General features: G+C 33.4%; 3 protein-coding genes across 4 annotated transcripts; 1 reads left to right on the top strand and 2 right to left on the bottom strand.

Annotated features, from left to right (window-relative positions):
• Positions 1-277: 277 nt before the first annotated feature.
• LOC123889232 (ascorbate transporter, chloroplastic-like) lies at positions 278-5,578 on the bottom strand. The gene is made up of 11 exons (XM_045938471.1): positions 5,269-5,578; positions 4,176-4,543; positions 3,616-3,723; positions 3,320-3,475; positions 2,386-2,601; positions 1,757-1,966; positions 1,507-1,644; positions 1,244-1,345; positions 981-1,046; positions 820-904; positions 278-730 (listed from the first exon to the last, which is right to left on the bottom strand). The coding sequence occupies exons 1-11, from the start codon at positions 5,321-5,323 to the stop codon at positions 633-635; spliced, it is 1,602 nt and encodes a 533-aa protein (XP_045794427.1). The 5' UTR covers positions 5,324-5,578; the 3' UTR covers positions 278-632.
• A 1,301-nt stretch (positions 5,579-6,879) lies between these two features.
• Positions 6,880-14,759, top strand: LOC123888926 (SKP1-like protein 21). Of its 2 annotated transcripts, XM_045938093.1 has the most exons (11): positions 6,915-7,052; positions 7,745-7,823; positions 7,952-8,072; positions 8,365-8,589; positions 8,713-8,904; positions 8,988-9,098; positions 9,268-9,346; positions 10,073-10,173; positions 10,282-10,430; positions 13,607-13,740; positions 14,369-14,759. In XM_045938093.1, coding segments are annotated over exons 3-11 (1,029 nt in total). In that variant the 5' UTR covers positions 6,915-7,052; positions 7,745-7,823; positions 7,952-8,036; the 3' UTR covers positions 14,371-14,759. The 2 variants fall into 2 exon arrangements, with proteins under 2 accessions (XP_045794050.1, XP_045794049.1); XM_045938094.1 differs by having other exon boundaries at positions 6,880-7,052; positions 7,745-8,072.
• Positions 14,760-15,297: 538 nt separating this feature from the next.
• LOC123888928 (signal peptide peptidase-like 4) lies at positions 15,298-21,700 on the bottom strand. The gene is made up of 14 exons (XM_045938095.1): positions 21,345-21,700; positions 19,656-19,814; positions 19,393-19,504; positions 19,081-19,200; positions 18,778-18,929; positions 18,332-18,514; positions 17,984-18,018; positions 17,675-17,837; positions 16,887-16,940; positions 16,709-16,801; positions 16,452-16,594; positions 16,216-16,286; positions 16,020-16,103; positions 15,298-15,633 (listed from the first exon to the last, which is right to left on the bottom strand). The coding sequence occupies exons 1-14, from the start codon at positions 21,483-21,485 to the stop codon at positions 15,518-15,520; spliced, it is 1,626 nt and encodes a 541-aa protein (XP_045794051.1). The 5' UTR covers positions 21,486-21,700; the 3' UTR covers positions 15,298-15,517.
• Positions 21,701-22,391: the final 691 nt, after the last annotated feature.

Below are 22,391 nucleotides of genomic sequence, written 5' to 3' on the forward strand. Positions count from 1 at the left end.
TCTGTAGGAAAATTCTTGGATGAACTCATGTCATGTGCATGGCAATGGTAACCTCACTTGCATGTTTAAAACCAAAATTAAATGGCAAAACATGGTAGATGTACAGACGTCGATGATATTTGTTAGATAGGTCTAAAAAATACGAGCAATCTAATTTCTATCTAGATATCATGATGTAAAGCTACTCAAGTAACATGTATTTTAAGCTTGATTGTGCTTATAGATCAAGTTTTACAGGTGGAAGGAAACTATGTCAATTTTCTGTGCAGAATAGATATTTGCAAAGGAGCAACATGTTTTTATAAAGTGAGTTTGGCTGTAAAATAAATAAGGTCTCCTAATATTGATTTGAAATGTATTGTAATTTCATCTCACTAAAATCTTAGTGTAGACATACCTTTTTGCTTACTTTACATGCAAACTCACTTCAGAGTTTTTTTTTTTATATAATTTTTTTTGTTACAAAAGGTGAGAAGTTAAAATAAAGGCCACGGTTTTTGGTGAAAACTTCCATGGTATCTCTTTTTCTACTTCAGAAGGTGTATAACTTTATGTGTTTGGTCATATGATCATTGTTTTTATATCTCTGTTGCTAAATATATGCCACACCTTCCTTGACATCATCACACTCTTTAGTCAAGAATCTTCTCCCCAGTTGAAAAGATATTCCATACCAATGTGCCTATTATGTACAATGCAACAGAAACCTTAAACACATCATTCCAAGAACCTGCAATGAGAAAAGTCACATATAAGTGAAAACCAAGATACAAGGTGCAAAGAAGTTGACTCCAAAATGAATGCGGAGAACATGCAGACCTCTTTGGAGTATGTATCCAGTTGCAGCTGTGCCAAAGACACCTGCAAGCACACCTGCGGTGTTCGATAGTCCTAGCAATATGCCCTGAAATTGAAACTCGTGAGTTTTTTTTATATAGACATATTGAAACTCGTGATCATTTTAGGAAGCAATAACTCACAGCATAGCGCGGTCCAATGTCTTGGTGATTGGAATAAAGACCAGATTGTGAGAATGCATCAGATCCCTGTAAAAATAATATTATGGTTTGAATTAGGTGGCTGCATATGTTTAAATCATATGAAAATATGTTGTATCAGCACTAACGGTTCATAATCAGTAGAAAACTTGTAAACCAAAAAAATGCCATAATTTGAGGAATTAAAATTTTGAACAAGTTGAGGAATTAAAATTAAGGAAAAAAAATGTTGATCTAGCTCAAACCTGACTGCACGCCATGCACAATACTGCCATGGCAGGTGTTTTGACATGGCTTAGTTGTGTCAAAAAAAAGGCAGGACCCAGAAACCCGATCGATTGCATGATCTGCCATATTATCCATAAATATTAAGAGCATGATCATTTTGGAGAGTGAAAAAGATGCCAAACATTTCCTTCTATACAACATTCCTTTAAGAACATCATCTGTATATAGCCCTTGATAATTCATGACAATATTTCAGTTACATGAGCAGGGATTATCATACCTTTCGAACAGCTGTTATGGAAACGCCTTTGCTAACTAACGAGTCAGCTATCCACCCTCCGATATTTGCAAAAATAGCCATGGTTAACCACGGAAGAACGCATAAGAGACCAGATTCGGTGAGGTTGAACTTCAGAACCTGAGATAATGATCCATTAGCTTGTTGTATCAAATTCTACAAGTTCTTTACAAAGATAAATCCAATCCAACAACTAAAGAAATTTATTTTAAAAAGGTTAATAAGTCATAACCTGATTGTAATAAGTAGGCATCCATGTTAATAGAATAAATGTCCCCCAATTGTGGCAGAAATGAGAGATTATAAGAGCCCAAACTGGTGCTTTTGATAAAATTAATTTCCATGGAATGTCCGAAACTGGTGCTTTTGATACGCCGCCATCAAGAATGAGCCTTTTTTCCTCAGGCCTGAGATCCGGATCATCTTTTGGTGAGCTATATGCCTGGAAAGGAAATGAGTTTACTTGACAAGGAAGAATTAAGGAGTGTCCCTCCCATTGAAAATATCATGAGTGAAATTTCAGAAATATTGTGCAGCATAGCTCATTTCCTCTCATATTTAGTCAATGGACCATTGGTTCTTGAAAATAAGCTTTACAGACTCCAGAATTTAAGTCAATAAATCGATATGGCTTCCCTGTAGTCAGGGATTCCTCGCCTTCATGTAGTCGGGGCATCAATGGTCATTTGATCAAGATCGGACGGTCCTGATTTAAGCTCAGTATTTTAAATTTAACATTAAAATTAAGATCTTCAATTTTTGACCGTCCAATCTTGATCGAAATGCATGAATATGAGATCCCTAGACTGCAGGGAATCTGAATTCTAATAAACCATCAAAATTAAGTATAAATTGACTTACTTTTCTCAACCAAAAGGCAAACCAGATACTTCCAAGGGATCCAAATGAGTAAAACACGGATGGCCAGCCAAGGTTTTGGATTAGGAAAGGTGAGAATGCCAAACCTACCACAGAACCAAGGTACATGCCACTATATACCAGTGAAAGTGATCGGCTTCTCTCCGAAACTGGAATCCACTTGGACAGTATATTATTCATGGCAGGCATGGCTACACCCTGAAAACAAATAGTTAGCATTATTTGGTGTTAAGAGGACGTTTGAAAGAGCTTATTAGAAGATATCTCAAGGTACAGATACAAAATAGCGATGATATAATGTTAACTTGGTAGTTGGGGTGGAGAAATTAAGCATTGAAATGATAAAGACATTGAGAGTTCAATTCCACCCCCAACATAACTAACACTAATTCTACATAACAACATGCTGTTGGGAAGAAAATATATAAAAATAGCTTATGATATGCCCTTTCAGCTTATTTTAGTAATCTCCTCAAGATAGCTTATGGAAACCACCAATGTAAAGCTCACCCTCCAAATATATATTTTGACTATGAAAACTACCACTGAGAACACAAATTGACTTTCAGCGTCCATATCCAAATGCAAATAGCTATTGAATTAAGTACTCATGACATAAGCTCTCATATGATATTAAATAAGAACTCAATTAAGATGTTTAGACATGCACTCCCCTAAATCATATGACTAAGGTTCGTGCATATACTCTACATGAACTTTGAACACGAGGCCATTAAAATGATAAAATATCTTTGATTTGATTGAACTTAATTTTTTTTGGAGAAGCAGTCTTATCTACTCAAAAGTTCATAGCAAAACTGATAACTGCTGGTTTTGCATGACATAGAAAAGGTGAATATGTGACCATATGAACTAGTTACTGAAACCAGGTTGTATAACTAAAGAATGTACCAACCTCACCAATTCCCATAAAGGCGCGCATAACTAGCAAATAAGGGAGCCCAATTCTTGCAGCAATAGGTGTTAAAATTGTTGCCATTGACCACCATACAACGCCAAAACCTAGCACTACCTTCCCACCAAGTTTGTCTGCCCATATGCCACCAAGAATCTAAAACGCAAAATTCATAACAATGTTATGCAAGGTTCAACTAGCAGTGGTACTTTACTGCACAGTAGAAGATTGATATATGAAATCAATTTCTTGTTAGACTAATAACATGCTCTATGAAATGTGCATAAAAATCACACCTGAGTAAGTAGATAGCCCCAGAAAAAAGATGATTGAATTAAGCCAACTGTTGCACTGTTCCAGTTAAACTCTTGTGACATTGGAAGTATAGCTATGCTCATATTTACCTGTATATTACAATATACATGTATAACATAGGAAAAATGAACATTTATGATATACACTAGGTTATCAACGATATGCAAATTCTGAAACAGTCAACTATATTCTTACCTGCCTAAAATAATTCAAGGAGAAGGCATCGTAAGTGAAAATTTGAGGCATGTAAAAGATGTGCATATAAAGCCTTGTTTAGATAAATAGCTTAATTGAGTGCTTATAGCATAAACACTTATCATATAGTGTTTGTGTTATCTATAAGCTATTTCATTAACAAATAAAAAAAAGTGAAATCGTTTTCATATAAAGGATAAGCTATTTTCATGAGCTATTATGGTGAGCTTATGGGAAAAGCTGAAAACAACTTATGGACTTGTCGTAAGGCTGCTTCCATAAACTCTCCCAACCAGTCTCTAAATGACATGGTAATTTAAAACGAATATCGAAACAAAATACTCACACGGTCCATGTTGCATAGAAGAAACGCTGTAAAACATAGTAATACAATAAGCCAGCGCTTAGGAAGCTGCTTCCACCAAGGAGATAACGGTGCACCATTTCCTTCCGAAAGAACTTCTTCCCTTGTTCCTTCATCAGATACCACGGGATCCACCTTTGTTTCATCAATGTCATATTCCTCTGACCTGTAATGAACACAAGCTCTATTTACCTTACTAAGCTTTCTTACTCCTAGTCCATATACAGCTCTTTGTTCAATATTGCTTCTGCTTCTTGCAAAAGGATTGTTTGGAATTTGTCCACCACGTTGCACGCCAGAAATGCTCCCTCTTTGAAGTGATAGATCTTTTCTCAATTGATATACATTTCCTGCCAATATCAAAGAGTTACTAAAACCATATTTAGAAATTAGGGACTAAAATCGAGAATTAGTGGAAATAGGAAGATCAAAACTGCATTTAAAATAGGAAAATGCTAAACAGTGCCCGAGGAAATTCTGTCTTGGAACTTGTACATTCAATGCATAGTGTAAAAAAAGTTATCTTATCAATATTAATTTTATCATTTATTTTTATTTTTGGTATGTTTAACAAGTGTCCGGGGCACTATTTAGCATGACCCTTTAAAATATAAGATCCACATAATGCAAACTTAGAGGGTTTCAAGAGGAGTAAAACAAAATTAATTTATACAACTCCTACCAGAATATCCATGCTTTTCTGAACAATCAACATTAATCTAATTAAAGTAAGTACAAAGACAGTGAAAATGCATGCTTCTCATTTCAACCCATAATTTTATCAGAGTATCAATTCATATTCAATTAAGCAAATATTAGCACAAGAAATACCATTCCACAAGTTGATAATTTTTAATTTTTTTAACTATCTACAACTCAATTCTGCACTAAATAAATTTCAAAAGCATAAAAATTAGTAAAGAAACAAAAAAAAGTAAAATTAATACAAATTACAAGCAACAAGTAGATAATTCAATTCTTCAAAAAATGCTTGAAGGCATCAAAATATTTGAATAAAGTAATGGAAAAATAAAATAAGTTGAGTGAATATTAATAGTGGTTAAGGAAGATGAACCTGAAGCAATGAAAGAAGTGAAGTTTCTGTTGGAAATTAAACCACTTATAGACATTGGTGCTATATATGTTTTTTGATAATAATGAAACTGAAGAACTATATAAAAATTTATGGCAATTTATCATCCATGGAATTCTCTTCTTTTGCTTATGCTTTCACTCTCAGGATAATAAGCAATAAGCAAAGTAGAGGGAACATGTTTTTTTTTTTTTCTTTGATACACATTTTCTTGAATATAGAAATTTTTTCTCTTTATTTTCTTGTTCATAATAATCATTTTTCATAATATATTCTTTGGGATTTTTTGGTTAAAATTAAAATGAGGAATTATAGTGGCATCATATTCTAGTGGCATCATAGCTAAAGAGAAAGGGGGGTTGAGAGCGTGACACGTGGCGTATCGTCATCGTCACAAACAGCAGTCATTGTACCAAAAAGAATGAAAGATTTAAGTTTAGTAGTTAGTCTCTAAAAAAATTTATTCATTCATTCATTTTTATTTTATTTTTGTTTACATTATGCACTCATTTTTATAGTTTCTATTGTTAGGTCAATGTGTATTTTGAATTATTTTTCGCAGATATGTTTTAAACATCATAAAAAGTTCTTCCAAATAAATGACTTCAAAATTTAATTTCTAAGTCATAATTTTTGTTACATTTTTCTTGAATTTTTTAAACAAAAAATTCATATCATATTAAAAAATTATAAATTTTAGTAAATAAACTTTATATAATATTTTGAACATGCCTATAAAAAATCATTCAAAAATTTAATAGTTTAATTATAATTAGGGTTAAATAAGTAAATGGTTCCTATATTTTTTTAGAATTTTGTTTTTAGTTCCTAAAGATTTTTTTCGCACTTTTTGGTCCTAGAAGTATTTTATGTCATATTTTTTGTTCTACTTTTCATTAAACCCGTGTATATCATTCGAAATTTTTTTAAAAAGAAAATTGCGGTCATGTTTAGTACATTATATGAATCTCCTTTGTAAAAGTTTAATTTTTTTTTAACATTATATGAATTTCTCTTGCAAAAGATTATTATTTTTTTAATAAGAGATGAATTAAATATGAATTTTTTAGTTTTTTGCACATAAAAATTCATAAATAATTCATCTTAGGTTAAAAAACTCTAAATTTTTATCGGAGATGTTCTTATAATATTATAAACATGAATACAAAAAACCATTCAAAAATGTGAAAGTATAAAACAGTTTGATTAAAGTATGGACCAAACATTGTGATATAAAATTTTTAAAAGACCAAAAAGTGCAAAAAAAAAAAAATCTTTAGGTTGCCTTTTGTACCTATGATATATGAAAACGACACATTTAAACTCAAAATCTTAAAACATTAGATATATAAACCACCACTCTTATATATTTAACATTTATCTCATTAATAATCGATCCGAAAAATAAACACTCACACTTGAATACAACATAGGCCCCAAGGTAAAAAGGAGTATTTTTGAAATAAGAAAAATAGTGCACCAATTCAAGTTCTAAAAAGTTGAATAAGTGGTACAAATAGCAATTCCAAAGTCAAAATTGAAACTAGTCCTAAGGTAAAGCCCATAAGCCATAACCCAACCCAAATTAAGAGTGAATTTTCAATTTTTGATTTTGATCGAAATCAAAATCCCCTTTCTTTCTCTCTCTTTGTTTCTTTCTCTCTCTTGTATTCTATTCTATCTATCCATTTTCTCTGTTCATCGCCGACAACCGCCAATTCCCTCCAATTCAAAGCAATTCCTTCCTTCTCCCTCTCTCTTCTCAGGTACTTCACGCTCAACCCCTTTTCCTTCTTCTCCTTTTCTCTCCCTCCAAAAACATAACGCATGAATTGTCTTGCTCCATTTCAATGTTTATCATTGTTTATGTTTTTGCCCTTTCTTACTTGTCTTCACCTAACCTTGTTTTTATAGAATCATGGGTTGTCTTCAAAATGTGTTTTTTTTTAATCTTCTTTTGTTGTTGTTGTTGTTGAATTTTGTTTTTGTTTGGTTTGCTAGAAATGATGATATTAGCAAAAATGGTGGGTGCTAATAGTTAATTATTTTGTAATAGGAATGATAAAATTTAACTTATTCTATACTCTTCAATGTCTGTTTGAAGGAAGGGGTTTAGTGTCATTGGTATCCTTAGTGTGATGAACTATGAAGCACATATACAAACACCAGATATGATACCGACACTGACATGTCCATACCAATAATAATTTGAGAAAATAACATAATTCAATTAATCATATCTGTCGCGACATATGAAGTGTTTGTGCTTCATAGGTGATGAAGAACTGCTTTTGTTATGTTCCTGATTAAATAACCATCATTCTTATGAGCTGGATAATTGCGGATTCGAACTGTGCCCTAGCATATCATATGTCCCTGCAAATTTTTACCATATGAGCTGTACTACATCCTTATTTAACTAACAAACATAGTGACTTTCTTATTTATGACTTTGCAGCGATTACTTTAAATTTTGAAGGTGGTGAATTATTCTTCATTCTGTTCTTTTGCAAAGTGTATGCCTGTTTTGTTTTGTGGTAAGGAGGTTTTTGTATTACTGCAAATATTTTGGTGGTCAATGTACATTTTGAGAAATGTTGCTGCAACAACTTAATCCTGAGGGAAGAAATACTTAAATGTGTTATCTGATTTTCTCGACTTGAAGGCTAAGTTTCTACCTCAGCAGATACTGTTTACACCATCAAGAAACTTCAATTATCAACATATTTTAGTTTTTGAATTGGTTTAAGATGTCGGAAATCGACATGTCAGTTATTAAACCTGAGGTATGACATCTTGAATAAGCTCGCTGTTGTCTCTCTTACAGCATTCAAAGCTAAACCAAATTGATGTTTTTTTTTTTTTTTTTTAATTTTATTTTTATTTATCATTGTTGTGCCTATTGTGGGGGGGGGAAACAGAAACCCTAGGAAAATTTATCTATCTAGAAAGACAAAACTATTACTCTTGAGTCTTGAATCTAATTAAACAGCTGTCCTTTAGAATCAAATCAATAACTTGCTTTGCTTACGATTTACATTGAACTTAAACTATAATGATATTAATTTTCATTTTCAGATGATGAAGCCCTATATTTGGCTTCAGACATCAGATGGGTCAATCCAACAGGTGGAACAAGAAATTGCAATGTTTTGCCCTTTCATTTGTCAAGAAATAATACAAAAAGGCACAGGATCTTCCAAAAATTGTGCGATATGCCTTCCTGAAAAAGTCAGTCCTGCTATGCTGAGCTTAGTTCTTGATTATTGTCGATTTCATCAAGTGGCAGGTCGCTCAAACAAGGTTTTACCTCTTTATTTAATGCTTTTCCACCATCATTGTCATTATGTAGATAAAAGACAATATAAGGCTGAAAAACAATCAGTGTCAAAGCTGATTTGACATAGGGGAGTATTCGTTGTATAGGAACGGAAGTCTCACGATGAAAAATTCATCAGGATGGATACCAAACGGCTCTGTGACTTGACATCAGCTGCAGACAGCCTTCAATTAAGGCCGCTGGTTGATCTTACAAGTCGTACACTTGCAAGAATAATTGAAGGAAAATCTCCCGAAGAGATACGAGAGATATTTCATTTGCCGGATGATCTCACAGAGGTGTGTGGTGCTTGCGAGAACTCTTTATGCTAATTATTCCTTCCATGTTTAATTTTCATTTTTCACACGTACTTTTGGTCCAGGAAGAGAAGTTGGAGCCTCTGAAAAACACAACTGATGACCCGAGGATAAGGCTTTTGAACCGGTTGTATGCAAAAAAAAGGAAAGAGCTAAAAGAGCGTGGAAGATTAAAGGTACCGCACTGTTCTTTCTTTATTTTAATCATATTACAGTATATGTTGTTGTCAAATGTTGTCTTTATTTCTAAATGCTGAGAGATGCTTACTTGCACCTCTTCTATTTATTACGTTCTAAACTGTAGATTGTTGACTTTAATAATAATTGGTCTCTCAAATGTTTCAGAATGTTGAATTAGAAGAAGAACATGTAGATGAACGCTCGGTTGATGACCTTTTGTCTTTTATTAATGGAAATGATGGAGGTAAATTAAAAATCTTTATCCCCGCTTTTCATCGAATTTTCTTCCTGCTTTCTGCCTGTAGATTGATGAACTGTGTACCACCCATCCTTGATTGAAGTCTTATTATCAATATTACTTATTTTATTGTTTTCTTCTGAACCCACCTGACGAGACAACCAGTTGATTTGTGGCTGTGGTCATAAAATCAAAATTTGAATTACTCATTTACTTTTACTATCTAGTTCTGAATGCTAGTATAAACCGACAGCTCCGATGTGGGTTGTCTATAATTAAAGATGATGCATTCTAATATCAATAGAACTATTAGCTCGTCTCCCACTAAATTTAGGGTAGACTAGTTTAAATCGTACAGTCAACACTAATGCTATGTATTTTCCCTTTCTTTATTACTACCATTTTTCTTAAACTATATTTGAAATCCAGGTTTGAGAAATACTTAAATGTTCCTTAAAATCATAGTGCTAATTTCAATTGAATTTCCGTCCTGACATTACTATTGTATGGCCTATTTTTCACTGAACCTTGTGTGTCACTATGTCTAATGTTTATAGCATTATTGTTGATAATTTTTATTGCCTGTGTCTTGTAGCCTCTACTTTTTCATTTCATTTTAAAAATTTCCTGTAATTCCTTTGCGTAGGCATTGTTTGAAAGCTATAGGTTCTTAAATTATGTTCTAGTTTATTTCTTTTGAATGGCTAATTACGGGTGAATAATTTTTCACAGATTCAAAAGGGTCTAAAACTTCTAAGAATAAAAAGAAGAATAGAAGAAAAAAAGAGCAGAAGAAAAACTCTACTTTGACTGAAGCTTCCGAAGTGAAAAAGGTTACTGTAAATATCATGTTCTTTTGCTCTTTCTTTCCTTGCCTAATAAACAAACCAATTATTTATCATATAAATTCTAAAAGTATCTTGCCTGTTTTCTTGCGATAGGAGTTAAGTGGTCATAGTGCTGTATCTGATAAAATTGCTGGGACCTCAAATATTTATACAGAAGATGACACTTTTAGTCATAAAGAGTTTGATGATGATGAAGATGTAGATGATGAGATCGATCCTGCACTACAGGCAAAAATTGACAGGTTGGGCTCCATTCTAAGTACATTGTTTGCACTAATTGCTTATAAAGTCTATTTTTTTTTCGTTTGTCAATGGCTGTCTGCCTATTATTGTCTTTAGCAAACGTGGACTTTGCTTTTGATAAACTTATCTAAAAATATTAGTTCTGGCTATCTGGTTCAGTGTAACTCTAGTCAACATAGGAGGTGTTTGGTAAAGCTTATCTAGGTTTAAGTTATGGCATAAACACTCTGTAAATGTCTAGAAGGGTTTATGAATATTTGTTCTTTCACCTCCAACTCCTCATCTCCATTAGGCACAGCTGTAGTGAGTCTAGATTGCTACAGCGGATAGCGGGATTGCTGCAGTTCACGGCAACTACAGCCACCACTGCTGAAGGCGGCTCACAGGGAGATGGCGCCCCGCCGAACCCTACCACTGCTATGCTATTCCGCTATAGCGCACTATTGACAACATAGGATGTGAGATATCAACACACTTCTACATGCTCAGGCCATCTATAGTGTGGAGAAATATGGGTGGCCCAACAATAGAGATCTTAACATCTCCCCTCATGTTTAAGACTAGACATCTAGAGCATGCACAAATATGGATGACCAAATAATAAATCTAGGATAGAATTTAATGCCATTTTAGATTTTGAACTGGGCCCATCTCAACTCCAGAAGCTAGCTCACAGGGATGAGGGCTGCTCAAGCTTATAAGGACTAATTTGGCCATATTTTTAGTTGATGTGGGATCTCAACACACCTCACGTTCAAGATTGGACATCTGAAGCGTGGACAATTGTGGGTGACCCAATAATAGAGATCTTAACAATAATGAGTTTTATTCAATAAGCGTTTACATTAGCTATTTATCCAAATTTTACACAATGGTGTAAGTTTTGCTTGCTTAGGATGACAACTAATCTCTCCTTCCTTTCTTTTAAGCATTTGGCAAGACTACCTGTAAAACTTTGCTTATACTATTGCCTAAGCTTACTAGACACTCTCTGGTTTACAAGGAACTGAACTTAAGCCTTCTACCCACCTTACTCTTACCCGCTTGAGCTAGCTCCAAGTATTTTTTGTTCATGACATTCTTGTTAGTTGTCGTCCTTGTATCTTGTTGAAGTTGTGGAATTTTAGATAAAAGGAAGAGAGAAATGAGAACCTTGAATATTATTGATATTGACTGAATAGTAGCTTGAGGCAAAAGACTCAGTAATAATTCTAATTTATAGGGATGCACAGACTCAATCATAAAAAAGAACAAATCAAAATAATAGTAATATAAAATATAATCCTAAGAGATACTCTAAGAATATAAACTAATCATAGGAAATAACTTAAGATATTCTAACATAATATAGAAGATATTGTAAAATATTATCAGACGCTTTCTTATATTCTAGCACTCCCCCTCAAGCTAAAGCTTCTAAGCTTTAAACTTGTTACAAGTATACCCTTTAAAAGAGAAAACCAAACCAACTAGTATTAGAACCATAGTGAACTTTCACGAACTACGTCCAACAAAGCTGCAATGATATTGGGTCAGATGATGTCCTTTGCTTGAAACAACAACTTAAGTGTGTGATTTGTGCCGGTTACTTGACATTGACGATAGTTGGCAACAGGACAACTAGAAAGACAAATTAACTTAAGTGGTGGGACATGCCATCTGTGACTGGTGGTGCCAACAACTCAACCTTGAGTTTGGTTAGGGCGCAGGGACTACTGGAGACTATTTACAGTGTGCCGAGACCAATGACCAGAGTCTTCCATTAGAGACGAAATTGATAAAATGCAGAATGTACACTATGACAAGAGTGACTTAGACAAATTATCAACGAACAACTTGAAACTGATTGCAAGATTTGAGATATGACCACATAACTTATAGAGATGATGTTAATGACAAACTTGAGTAAAAAGATGTGCAAAATCAGACCAGAACGAAATGCACACTAACTAGACAGAAACAGAGCACTAAGTAACATGCAGAATAGTTGCACAGTGGCCTGAGTGTACAAAAACAAACTAGCAGAAAACAAAGTGCGAAACACACCTTCACAGAGACATCCAAATGTCTAAACAGAAGTAACTGCATTAGATCTTAGGCATAAAACAATGAATTTGACCAGAATAACAAAATTTGAAGCAAGAACCAATGCCAAAATACGAAATCATGAACATGATATTATTGTTGCACTAAAATAATAATAATAATAATAATAATAATAATAATAATAACAACAACAAAAAAACAATGACAGATTCAGAACCAGGACGGAAAACTGTTGAAGGAGACTGAAAAACCTTGCTTTAAGGTGTTGTACGTGCCCACAGTGGTGAAAACACTGTATGATACAGCAGAGAAACATCTGGAAGACACCCTAAACGCGGGATCCAACAGATCCAGGAGGTGGAGGAGAGTCTAACAATCAACAGCGACCTCGTTGGAGGTCTGAAGAGTGGTGCGTGACATAGCGGTTGACGGAGGCGATTTGGGGACTGGCCGATCTGACTCCGGCAAATACGGTTGTGTGGTCACAGTGACACATAGGGCGTTCTACGTTGGACAGTTTAAAGGGAAAGCTACGTGTGAGAGTGTGATGGTTAGGGTTTTGGGACCAGACTTGGACATTCAGCACCCAATCTGGAAAACAAACTAGGGTTAGCCTTGACGGTGGATGAACCTGAAAATAAAGAACTAGGATTTCAAACCTTGCTAGGAAGAGAGAAATTTTTTATTATATTCCCAAACATTTGGGAACTCCACAACGGAAAAGTGGTGAGACAGTTGAAGGAGGATCGAACCAAGCTCTTGATGCCATGTTGAAGTTGTGGGATTTTAGATAAAAGGAAGAGAGAAACAAGAACCGTGAATATTATTCATATTGACTGAATAGTAGCTTGATGCAAAAGACTCCATAGTAATACTTATTTATAGGGATACATAGACTCAATCATAAATCAAGAACAAATCAAAATAATTATAAGTAAATGTAAAATATAATCCTAAGATGTACTCTTAAGAATATAAACTAATCATAGGAAATAGCCTATATTCTTATATTGTAGCATTTATTTTCGGTAACAAAATTTCCATTTGATACATTGGCTGTTTGCATGATGGTTATATAATTGTGCTTTATATACATGGGTTCTTATTTGCTTGATTCCCCATGACACAGGGAAGTTGAAGATTTTGCCCGCCGTTTAAATTCTGACTGGCCAGAAAGGATGCAAGAATTTTTATCATCAGGGCAAGAAAGGAAATCAATGCTTTTTGCTACCAACGGGAATGGTTTTCTAAGACGAAATACTTGTATGTTTTTTCCATCTGTCTGCAGTTATTTTACTTATCTGTGATGCACATGTTAGCTGAACTTTTAAATTCCTTTTCTTTGTAGTAACCGACAACATATCTGTACAATAATATTCTTGGCATTCCATTCCTTTTTAAATCCATCCTTTCTGTCCTTTTTTATGCTTATACTTTTTTTTTAAATGGATTTCTTATGCTTATACTTAATGGATGAGAGTGGTGGTACATTGAAAGCGCTTCACCCTAGCCTTCACCACATCGATATACTGTCAGTTTTAACTGTTTGATTCATTGAATAGTATATAGTCTGTTAGCATTGTCGTATGACCTGCTAAGCAAAGTAAAAATTGCATCTTTTCATGTAGTATCAACTTTTGGATCCATGATATGCCGTTTAGGCAACGAAAGTTTCTCCTGATATCACCTCTGAACTTGCATGAATTTGTGATCTCCTTGATTTGGCCTAGAATTTATTCGGGGTGTTATTTAATAGTGATGCATTTTCATATGATTATGGTCTCCCTATCTTTTGATATAACATGTTAATCTTAAAATTGATAGTGTTTTATACCATTTCAGTCATTTATGGTGTCATTCACAACTCTAATAAATATCATTCCATATACAGGACTGGAGTCGAGGGAAATGAATCCACGCAAGCCTACCCATCTGGCCAATGGCTTGAACAATTTTGAGAGTTACTGACAAGTACTAGAAAAGTGTGGCATGTCAGTTGTTTTTATTTTTCCCATTTACTCTTTAATTTTATTCTGTGCACTTCATTGTTGGTGCTTAGTCCAGGCGCAATTTGATGCTGGGGGCTGTCTATTGTACTTAATAGGAAAGAAAATAAGTTAAAAAACTGTTTTCTGAGCTTGTAAGGGACGTAAATATCTTGTGCATTTTCCTTCGGTTTTTTCCTTTACGAGTTTTGATTTAGAGACTCATTTGTGCCTTGATGATTTATGTACTTGTTAGATAAAAAAGGGTTTAAAGGCTCATTTATGCCTTTTGGTTTATGTAATGTTAGGTTGAAAATTGATGGTTTGATCCCTTGCTTGTATAAAGCATTTTGATACTATTTTCAATATTGCACTAACAACTTTAAAGTTTACCTTTTGAAGTAGTTGTTACCGTGTTTAAATACTTTTGAGATGTTCTCATGCATGATTATTTGGTGTCGTTGAGTTTCATGTGTACACATCACTCTTTTATAATTTTTTTAATATATTATCAATTCTCCAACAAAAAAAAACTTACTAAATGAGATTCACTAATAATTTTATATCATCTATCAATAACTGATCGTTTCTATTTCAATTTTTTATTTTTTTTACTATGGGCAGCTTTTAACATATTTTTCCAGTGTTGTCTCTGTTGATTGAAAATTGTTGGAGATATTATATGCCTTCTTGTCATTAACATAATATAGTTGTAAACCATGCTGTCAACCATTCTCATGAAGACATGGAAGATGTTATCCCAAAAAAAAGACATGGAAACTCTTAAAATTTCTCTGTCCTCTGAACAACTTTCTCAGAAAAAAAAAAACTAATCTTACAACAAAGTACAAACAGATTCATGGATTCTCCAACATCTAAGACTCAGAACGGTATCTCAAGTCTCAGCTGCTGATTTTAAGTACACTGTTTGTATGATATCAGTTGGTTGAAATTTTGTTATACTTATGATAGATCTACAAATGTTACATAATCTCCTAAGATTTGTTATAAGTCTCCTGTAAAGTAAACTAACATCTACAATACTATGTTGGAGATCACTGATCCACTGGTTGATGATCCTCTCGAATGTGAGGGCAAGGCATTTTTGGTTGCCCTCTTGTCCATAAGATTTCGAGTTCACCTCTCTTCTTTCCCAGTGACAAAAAGGTTCCTGCATATACAAAAACAAATGTTTAAAAAATTGTACCAGCTTTGATGCTGGTACACACCTAATATGCCTCATATATCATACTGGTATACAGAAGGCCTCTCTGAATAGTGGCTATTGCAGCGCCGTAGTGTGTTATAGTGCAGTGGAATTTTAACAAACCACTATTATTCTTCGTTACACAATTTAATGCAATCAAATAGTGGCTATACTAGCACTTTAGCATAACGGAATTTGAACAGATCGCTAATTTCTGCAATCATATGATCCGCAATTGACAACAGTTCCCACTTTAAACAGCCAAATGGAACATGTTCAAATATTTCTTTTGCACAATAATCGATGTTTATTTTGTGGTTTAAATTTATTTGTGTGATAATTTTACTAACCAAGTGTAAATGGAACTATATACAGCAAAGCTGGTTGACCATGCCCATCCATCAAATTCAAAGCTAAGTATGTGACAAGCAAACCTGATCAAAATTCAAGGAACAATATGTAAACTGAACTCCAACATAATCAAGGAAAATTACTCAGATGATATATCCTATCAATATAACTATCTGTAGATCAAACATAACAAACCTAAACCATAAGCACTCATTGCCCACAAAAAGTATCCTGCTCGAAGGTTCCTCTTTGCTAACCAATCATACCTGTAAAGTTACCAATAGAATAGTCAATTTCATCTTGACCAAAAAAAAAAGAATAATCAATTTCATGAACCATTAACAAAACACATAACATAACATTATCTTCCTGTGTCAAACTTTGTTTTTATAAGGAGTTGATGTCCACTTGTGTTTAAAACTAAATTCAACCTTAATGAAAATGCTACTAGAAGGCCTGGTAAGATTATGTCCCCGAAACCGATGATACTGTAACCACCCCAAGGATCGAATAAACGCGGTATCTTGAGCAGCATGGGGATGCCGTCTTCTCCACTTCTGTCACCACGAGCTACCTGTTAAGAAGCAAAAATGTAGCGTGGATTTCAATTTTAAGGGGAAAGGGGAGAAAGAAATAAAAAACTTTCTAAAGAAAGGTAGGAATAGGAGTTTTTTTTTTAAACACTCACCACTATCATCACACTCTCATGGAACACAAGTTTAGACATAAACACCCAGACGATGTCATATACGAAGGAACAGCCGAGTAGAACAGTTCCAACCTTATGAAAGGAATGTATACATTAGTGTCTTTGTTCGTAAAAGAGGTCACATGAATAAGGTAAAAATATGAAGGTTATTCATCACCTTGAGATTTGGTATGTGGACAATCTGGAGAACCGTAATTATCAAAGCGATACCCTGAAAATAGAATATTAAAAAACATGTTCGTAATTCGTTTCTCAAGTTATTGGAAGTTACTAGGTTGGCACACAGCAAACTGTGTTCAAGTTATTAGAGATCCAAAAATGGAAGAGTACAATTTCTAAAGTGATGCCATGTCAAATGGGAGCAAGTATCATGACCTATCTCAAATTTGAAGTAATAAAGAAATAAAACATAGAAGTGAAAAATAAAACACAGATAATACTAATCCAATTTAGTGTATGATTGGATTGATGGTGAGTTTGGCAGAATCATGATGTGTCACTTTGATTTTCATAAAAGCTACAGTTTGGAGCTTCAACATAATCGCAATGCACCGTGATTCCAAACATACACCAAGTAACTGTTACTGGATCTTTATATTTGAAAAACAAATAATATGTTCAAGTCGTTACTTCAAATTTTTTTTTTTTTTTAAAACTCGGTATCCGGCCCAAGGACCGACTAATCCGAGGGGACCAATCCCACCGTCCAAGTCGTTACTTCAATTACTGTCCAATGAGGATGAAGGTATCTGATTCCTTACTTGTGCCATAAAATTCTTTATTTGCAAAACAAAGAATAGTGTGCATTATCAAACATTGTTAGTTTAATAATACACACAATTTAATGCTTGTGCATGTGCCATCAAAACAATCAGTCATGAATCGAAAAAGAAAGAAAAAGAAATTTGACCAGACAGACACTGAAAGCAAAAAAACTATTCTTACAAGAATATCTTGACCAATCCAAGCATACGATACACGACGTTTAACTCCCCAAACCACAGCAAACACTATGCAGAAGGGAGTAACAGCAAGCGTGAGATATGATACAGCACCAAAGAAGGGTATTTTCACATATGTTTGTGCAGCATGTTGAGACCAGCTGAAACTATAAAACATTTTGTTGTCAATTCGATATTGTTTCGGGTGAATTTAGCAGAATAAATTTTCTATATAACACGACAAAACTATAATCTCATGATATACAATATTTCCTGTAAAGCTGACGACGTTACAATGATATACAAGACTTACCATGATAAAAGAGCCACCAAGCAAGTTTGCAGTCCCTAAAAGCATGCAAAGAATAAAGATTCAGCTTCTGTATCAACAATAACATCAAACTATAATCTCATGACTTTAGGGCTGTTTAGTATGAATGATTGGATAATTTATTTATTTTTTGGAGTAATGACTGGATAAAATTTTAATACCATGGTGAATACGGAAACAAATCATGATAATAACTAAGAAATAAGAAAAGTAATTTCAAGAGATAATCTAAGATAAGATACTCTAACATTACGTCAAGATATTATACGATTTTTTCATATATTCTAACAGTATTCATCAAGAATCAATCCTGGAAAAATAATTACTCACCTCAACCCCACCAATGCAAAAAAGAACCACCAGAATTTCAACAAACCAGTACGACATTAGTTTGTAAAGCATAAACAAGAAACAAGAAGCGATCACAACAAATGAAACTGCTGCTACTGTACTTATTTCCACATAACCACTGGAACCAGCATTCTCTGTATTTAGATACTCATTTGAATCATCCTGCAATTGTAGATGTTCTATATATTATTTTCAGAATAAATTGTTTTTTAAAAGAAAATTTCCTTCATAAATAAAAAAAAAAAGTTCATTTCAAAAAAGAGAACAAACTGTTGTTAAAGGAATTCTCTGTGAAGATGAGCACTAGACCTTTATTGTTTTACTGAGTTGTTTTGACTTTTCAGCATTTGTTCTTTCTTTGTAAAAATAGTATTTCTTTTATAATAAAAAACGAATAAACTTGACATGAAAAGGAACTAGGTAACCTTTAATAGCTTCTCTCGCTCGATAGCACCTTCTCTGGCAGTCCAGGCAGACCAGTAAGAAGCACAGAGAATGGTACCAACAGCCATAAGCCATAAAAATACTTCTGCGACATCGACCTGTGGACGTTTTGGAGAGTATAACTGCACAGACACTTCAAGAGAGAATGAACATGCAAATGTGTAAGACACAAAACCAGGCCAGGTATCGAAATATAAAATAATTCTTTTAAATCTTTATGTGGCTAAGAAATTCACAATTGATTACAAATGAATAGACACAATAGCAGAGGAAGTGAAACATGCCTGTGGACTTGTTTTGTATATAATTTTGCAAGGTTTCACCGGCATCTTGTGGAAGCATGACAGCAGGTATTCCAATATCAGTATCGGTTTCGTTATCTTCACAGACCATCTTGAAGAGTCCTGCACAATAAGGACATAAAACAATTGCTTAAAAAATAATATAACCTCTCATTGCAAATTGCCTTTTCTTTTTTCTACCAAGTAATGAACAAAAAGTATTTACATTCTCTAAAAGCTATAACATTAAACTGAAAAATTAGTATTTACATCTTGAAATGCATTTTGAAAAAGAAAAAAATTGCATGCAAAAACCTGCACGGTTATTTATAATCAGGATGGCTGAAGCACCAGCTTCTTCAGCTATATTTGCCTTGGTTGTGAAACTACATTGTCCTCGGTGCACCAAAATGACCTCGCCGGTAAGCTAAAAAAATTTCAAGGCACTCCATATTACAAATTATTAATAAACTTAAAATTTTAGAGCTTTTAATATGGAATTCAATCTATGCTTCACATGCACAGAAGAAGTTGCATTATTATTCAGGAAGTTCAATTATAGCATGAAACTAGAATACCTTATTCTTAGGCTTGCTACAACAATCAGGAGGATCTGCAATGGCAACTCTAGTATGGTTTGCCCGCTTTTCTTTTGACTCCAATGTAGGTCCAAATCTTGCACCAACACCGACATACTCGCCACTTTCTACGCCGTCAATCCAAGTTGGAACTTTGACCTAACAAAAGAAAAATCAGTCAAAGCTGCTGGAAAAACTCATACATACTTCCACCAATCAATACTCATAGAAAATAGCGAAAGGGCCACATAGTTGTTTGATGAAATCCTGAAAGACATAAGATAAGAGATTTGCAGATTTCATTTTTCAAATTATATGCTTTGTATCAGTCATGTGAACACCATCACCTTGTTCTCATTATTTCAAAAGAAACTTGAATGTATTCAAGTCCTCAACATTTACTTCTCTTTTATCCATAAAAGAAACTATCATTGAAGGCCAATCATTATGAATAAGCTATTCTATAGCTACAAATAAAATAAAGTCAAATTGTATTTCATATAGTTATAAGTTGTTTTCATAAGTTATCCTAGAGAGTTTATAGAAATAAGCTGAAAACAACTTATGAACATGTCATAAGCTGTTTCCATAAGCTCTTCCAAATAGTCTCACAAATGCTTATGTAAACAAATACGCTCAAATAAGTTACCACTGTATTATGAATCGTCTATTAACAATTTCAATATAATTCAGTCCACAAAGGTTTTTCTCATTCTTTCTCATTTTCTTGCCACCTTCACTTTCTAATAGATAATAAAGGGCAAGTTTTGGATACAGAAGTGCTATTTGGTACAAGTTATATTTCGTCAAAAACACGCGAACAACTTGTCTAACCAATCAAAAAGTTCCTTGCAATACAAAAGTCACACCTATGTGGAAAAAACGGAGTATGGTGAAAAAAGTTACGGCTAAGATTTGTCATCCGATTTCGTCCTGTACCATCAATCGTTTTCCATTTGGATAATATTAAGAAACAAAGTAACTAGTAAGTGGTATCCAGAAAACAAGTCTAGTTGAGACTAAGTGAGAAAAATATGACAGCTTGCAAGATTGTTTGGATTATCAAAACAGAAAAAAAATATACCAAAATTAGCATAATTGAATCAAACAGCAAAATTTTACCTATTGCAAAAGCCAGAAAAATAAAAAACAAACAAAACAGTAAAAGATAAGACTCATTGCACAACAAAAAAAAAATGCACTGCACCTCAAAACTATACAAACAAAAAGTCAATTCTACTAAAAACACCCTTAATTAAACCAAATCACTCTGGTATTGATTGTTCTCCCCTTCATTTTAATTGCGACACAAAAAGTAATGCTAGACATTAATACATTTCATAAAGATAAGCATAAGCATAAGCAATCTAAAACATAACCAAGCACTTAATGCTAAAATAAAAAAAATATTTCAAGTTGAGCATACATGATACACCACAGACACAGCCTCATTCATTGATGAAACCAAAAGCAGAAAACTGTAATTTGAATTTTGATCCCACCCAACATCTCAATTTTCATAAAAAAATCCAATTCTTTTTCAAATAATCTCCTAGTTTCTCCAATTTTCAAGCATCAAATCAAACCAAAATCAAGAAGCAATAGGAATGGCATTTGTACAAGAAGCTATAAAAAAAGCAAAATTCAAAACAAGTATATAATTTTTGTGTATGATATTTAGAATTGTACCAGAACAAAGTTGTTGTCACAACCAGGTTTCTTAGGAGCATATTTATCAGGATGTACTATATCACCAGCAAAAGTAACAGTAAGAAGAAGCATGAACACAGAGAAGACAGCATAAGTACTAGAATCACCAAATGAAACCATGTTGGTTGTTGGTGAGAATTGTGAGAATCTTGATTGTAGATGCAAATTTGAGGTGAGAAATGAAAAGGGGTTGGAGTATGAAAGAAAAAGATTTTATCTTTGGAGAGAAAAAAGGAAAAGATGATGGTGGAGGTGGTGGTGTGCTAGTACAAAGGAAGAAGAGGAAATCGTTGTTTGTGTGTAGTGAGAGAAAGACAAGAGAGAGAAAAAGACCCAAAGATTTTTACTTTTTTTATATTTTTATAAAGATAATAATAATTTAATTTTAATTTTTTTATATTAATTTTTTTATTCTCGCAAAAATAGTCTGATAATTCAAAATTCGGCTGTAAAGTAAATAAAATCTTGTTCTTAATAGAAATCGAACTCAAACTATATCGAATAATCTGTCGTAGGTAAATTTATTAATCAATTGAGTTTAATATATTTTTTATCTTAATTTTTTTGTGTTTGTCGAATGTAAGATGAAACATGAAGAAAACGCCGCGTGGTAACCGTTGAACTAGAATTTCATCTATTTTACGTTACTGATTTGGTGGATTTTCCACGCACTATGTGTACGTGATACACACGCGCTTTATTTTTCAAGTGGTGATAAGTGTAAGAATAAGAATATATTTAGATAAAGTCAATTTTCGTACGCCATGTTGCCCATGATATAATAATGATGGATGTATGTTTACGAAAATTATCCAAATTTGTTTTATAAAAAAAATAATTGTCCAAATTTGTGTCTCATATATATATATATATATATATATATATATATATATATATATGAAAAGTCAAAACACTATAAAATATCTATGTTGCGATTAAATTATATCATCTACGTAAGGCAATTTTTGTGATGATCGACACGTCAAGTATGGCTCTAGTATGAATCAAGATTTAATGGTTTGAGAG

The sequence above is a fragment of the Trifolium pratense genome, linkage group LG6 (genome assembly GCF_020283565.1).
Source record: "Trifolium pratense cultivar HEN17-A07 linkage group LG6, ARS_RC_1.1, whole genome shotgun sequence".
In the NCBI taxonomy this organism is placed as follows: domain Eukaryota; kingdom Viridiplantae; phylum Streptophyta; class Magnoliopsida; order Fabales; family Fabaceae; genus Trifolium; species Trifolium pratense.

Excerpts from the sequence above, each read along its gene's own strand:
- LOC123889232 (XM_045938471.1), bottom strand. The coding sequence starts at position 5,323 with ATGTCTATAAGTGGTTTAATTTCCAACAGAAACTTCACTTCTTTCATT. Across the intron at positions 2,602-3,319 it reads CCTTTATGGGAATTGGTGAG|GGTGTAGCCATGCCTGCCAT; the intron begins GTTGGTACATTC and ends ATTTGTTTTCAG. Across the intron at positions 1,967-2,385 it reads TTGCCTTTTGGTTGAGAAAA|GCATATAGCTCACCAAAAGA; the intron begins GTAAGTCAATTT and ends TTTCCTTTCCAG.
- LOC123888926 (XM_045938094.1), top strand. The coding sequence starts at position 8,037 with ATGTCGGAAATCGACATGTCAGTTATTAAACCTGAG. Across the intron at positions 8,073-8,364 it reads TGTCAGTTATTAAACCTGAG|ATGATGAAGCCCTATATTTG; the intron begins GTATGACATCTT and ends TTTCATTTTCAG. Across the intron at positions 10,431-13,606 it reads CTACAGGCAAAAATTGACAG|GGAAGTTGAAGATTTTGCCC; the intron begins GTTGGGCTCCAT and ends CCCATGACACAG.
- LOC123888928 (XM_045938095.1), bottom strand. The coding sequence starts at position 21,485 with ATGGTTTCATTTGGTGATTCTAGTACTTATGCTGTCTTCTCTGTGTTC. Across the intron at positions 18,019-18,331 it reads TTTGCATTGGTGGGGTTGAG|GGACTGCAAACTTGCTTGGT; the intron begins GTGAGTAATTAT and ends GCATGCTTTTAG. Across the intron at positions 16,104-16,215 it reads AATGAGTGCTTATGGTTTAG|GTTTGCTTGTCACATACTTA; the intron begins GTTTGTTATGTT and ends AATTTTGATCAG.